The 1740-nt window shown below is 38.3% G+C and overlaps 1 protein-coding gene across 1 annotated transcript; it reads left to right on the forward strand.

The window, feature by feature from the left end:
- The first annotated feature begins 699 nt into the window (after positions 1-699).
- LOC113291709 (transcription initiation factor TFIID subunit 11-like) lies at positions 700-1422 on the forward strand. The gene is made up of 2 exons (XM_026541208.1): positions 700-880; positions 968-1422. Exons 1-2 carry the CDS (start codon positions 700-702, stop codon positions 1420-1422), a joined length of 636 nt encoding a protein of 211 aa, XP_026396993.1.
- Positions 1423-1740: the final 318 nt, after the last annotated feature.

Here is a 1740-nt window from a genome sequence, read left to right on the forward strand (position 1 = left end):
AATTAATAAATTTTTTTTGCCCATATTCGAACGCATGACCTCGAAGGAGTTAGGTAACGTATCAATCCACCAAGCTGCCCATCTTTAGATGTTTATAATTAGTGTTTTGAAAAAACTAAACTGGTTCAACTACTCAACATTTTAATAAACACGCCAAATTCAAAGTGTGGCCAAAAAGTTCTTTTTTTGGACACGCTATTATATGTGTGTCCATAGTGTGCGTTCTATAGACACACTGATTTTATAGCGTGGCTAAAAAGTTCGTTTTGAAAAAGCTTTTTCCCATATTCGAACGCATGACCTCGAAAGAGTTAGGCAACGTATCAATTCACCAAGCTGCCCATCTTTAGTCTACATAAAGCAAAATATGTCAATTAGACCCAAAAAAGCGATCTCAAAGTTTGGTGACCTACCAATACCTCCCTTAATAGCAATTTTGAGAGAAGTACAGGCAATAATGAGGATTAGGTGTTGAAAATAGGTCTTGACAAGGTAATGATGTTCATCAGGGTGAAGGGGCATGGCTTTGAATGAGCGTGGTAAACAAAGAGACATGACGGTTAACTAAGCGCCATAATGGAATTGAATAGACTCAAATGGGTATTTAATTAAAGGGGTAATTAGCAGAGAGGTTATTATTTTCAAGGTAATTCTCTACAGAAGAGGAAAAGTTTAGGTTTAGCAAATTAGTTTGAGAGAATGATAGATTTTCCTGGCCAAAATCCATCAAACTCCGATGATAATCATCCCGTTGTTCCACCAGAAACGCCTGAATATTCCCAAGCCAAATCACTTCTCCCTTCTTTGAGTGTGATTGAGTTGCAGAAATTGAGAGATGAAGCACAATCAGAGATTGATCATCGTGTTCAAGAGCAATTACGTCAAAGATAAGAAGAAGAAGCTGCTCGTATCCGAAAAGAGTGAAGAATCGAGGCTCTCTTCACTACATGGCTACCAAAATTCTTAGAATGGCAAAGTAGAAAAGATGAGGAAAAGGCAGAGAGGCATGCCAAATCCCCAAGATATGGAAGTGCGACAGAGAGTGATTCTGAGGCCTCTGATGGATTTGAATATGCTGTGGAGGAAGTGAACACCAGTGACCTTGAATCTGATGTTGCAGAGGATAAACGAAAGATGGATGCTTATCATGATGGGATATTGAAGAGCCGATTCGAGTATGAACTTGCCAATCCCAAAATATTTGCACGCACCATGAGTGAAGGTGAGCCAAGAAAGGTAAGGGTAAGCAGACGAATTTCCATGGTAGATGATGAGGAAACTGAGAGTGACGAGGATGGAGAAGATGAGGACAGTGATGAAGCATCGTCATCCAGTGGAACATCATCTGCTTCATCTGACAGTGATGATGGTGAATGTTATGAAGATGAAGGATGGGATACTGACGAAGATGATTGGTGGTAATCTCTTTAGAATTACCATGAAAGCTAGTTTTTCAGGCTTTGAAAAAAGCTTGAAAACGATCAACAAGTTTTTAACAAAACAGTTTTTCTGGTAATTTTTTTCCTTCCTTCCTTTTTTGATGTTGGTGCAGATGGTTTGAAGCTTTTTCTTCTGTTTTTGGTTGTAAATTTGGTCGGCTTTCTTCTTTTTTTGGTGGTGTTGAATTGAAAATATGGAGTTATGCAAGGAACTTTTTTGGTTTAAAGATGTAAGGTTTGAAGTGGTTATGGTTTTTTCAGGTATGTTACAATGTTTAGTAGTTGCTAGAATTTGGAAACA

This window comes from Papaver somniferum, chromosome 6, assembly GCF_003573695.1.
Source record: "Papaver somniferum cultivar HN1 chromosome 6, ASM357369v1, whole genome shotgun sequence".
Lineage (NCBI taxonomy): Eukaryota > Viridiplantae > Streptophyta > Magnoliopsida > Ranunculales > Papaveraceae > Papaver > Papaver somniferum.

Excerpts from the sequence above, each read along its gene's own strand:
- LOC113291709 (XM_026541208.1), top strand. The coding sequence starts at position 700 with ATGATAGATTTTCCTGGCCAAAATCCATCAAACTCCGATGATAATCAT. Across the intron at positions 881-967 it reads TCGTGTTCAAGAGCAATTAC|AATGGCAAAGTAGAAAAGAT; the intron begins GTCAAAGATAAG and ends CAAAATTCTTAG.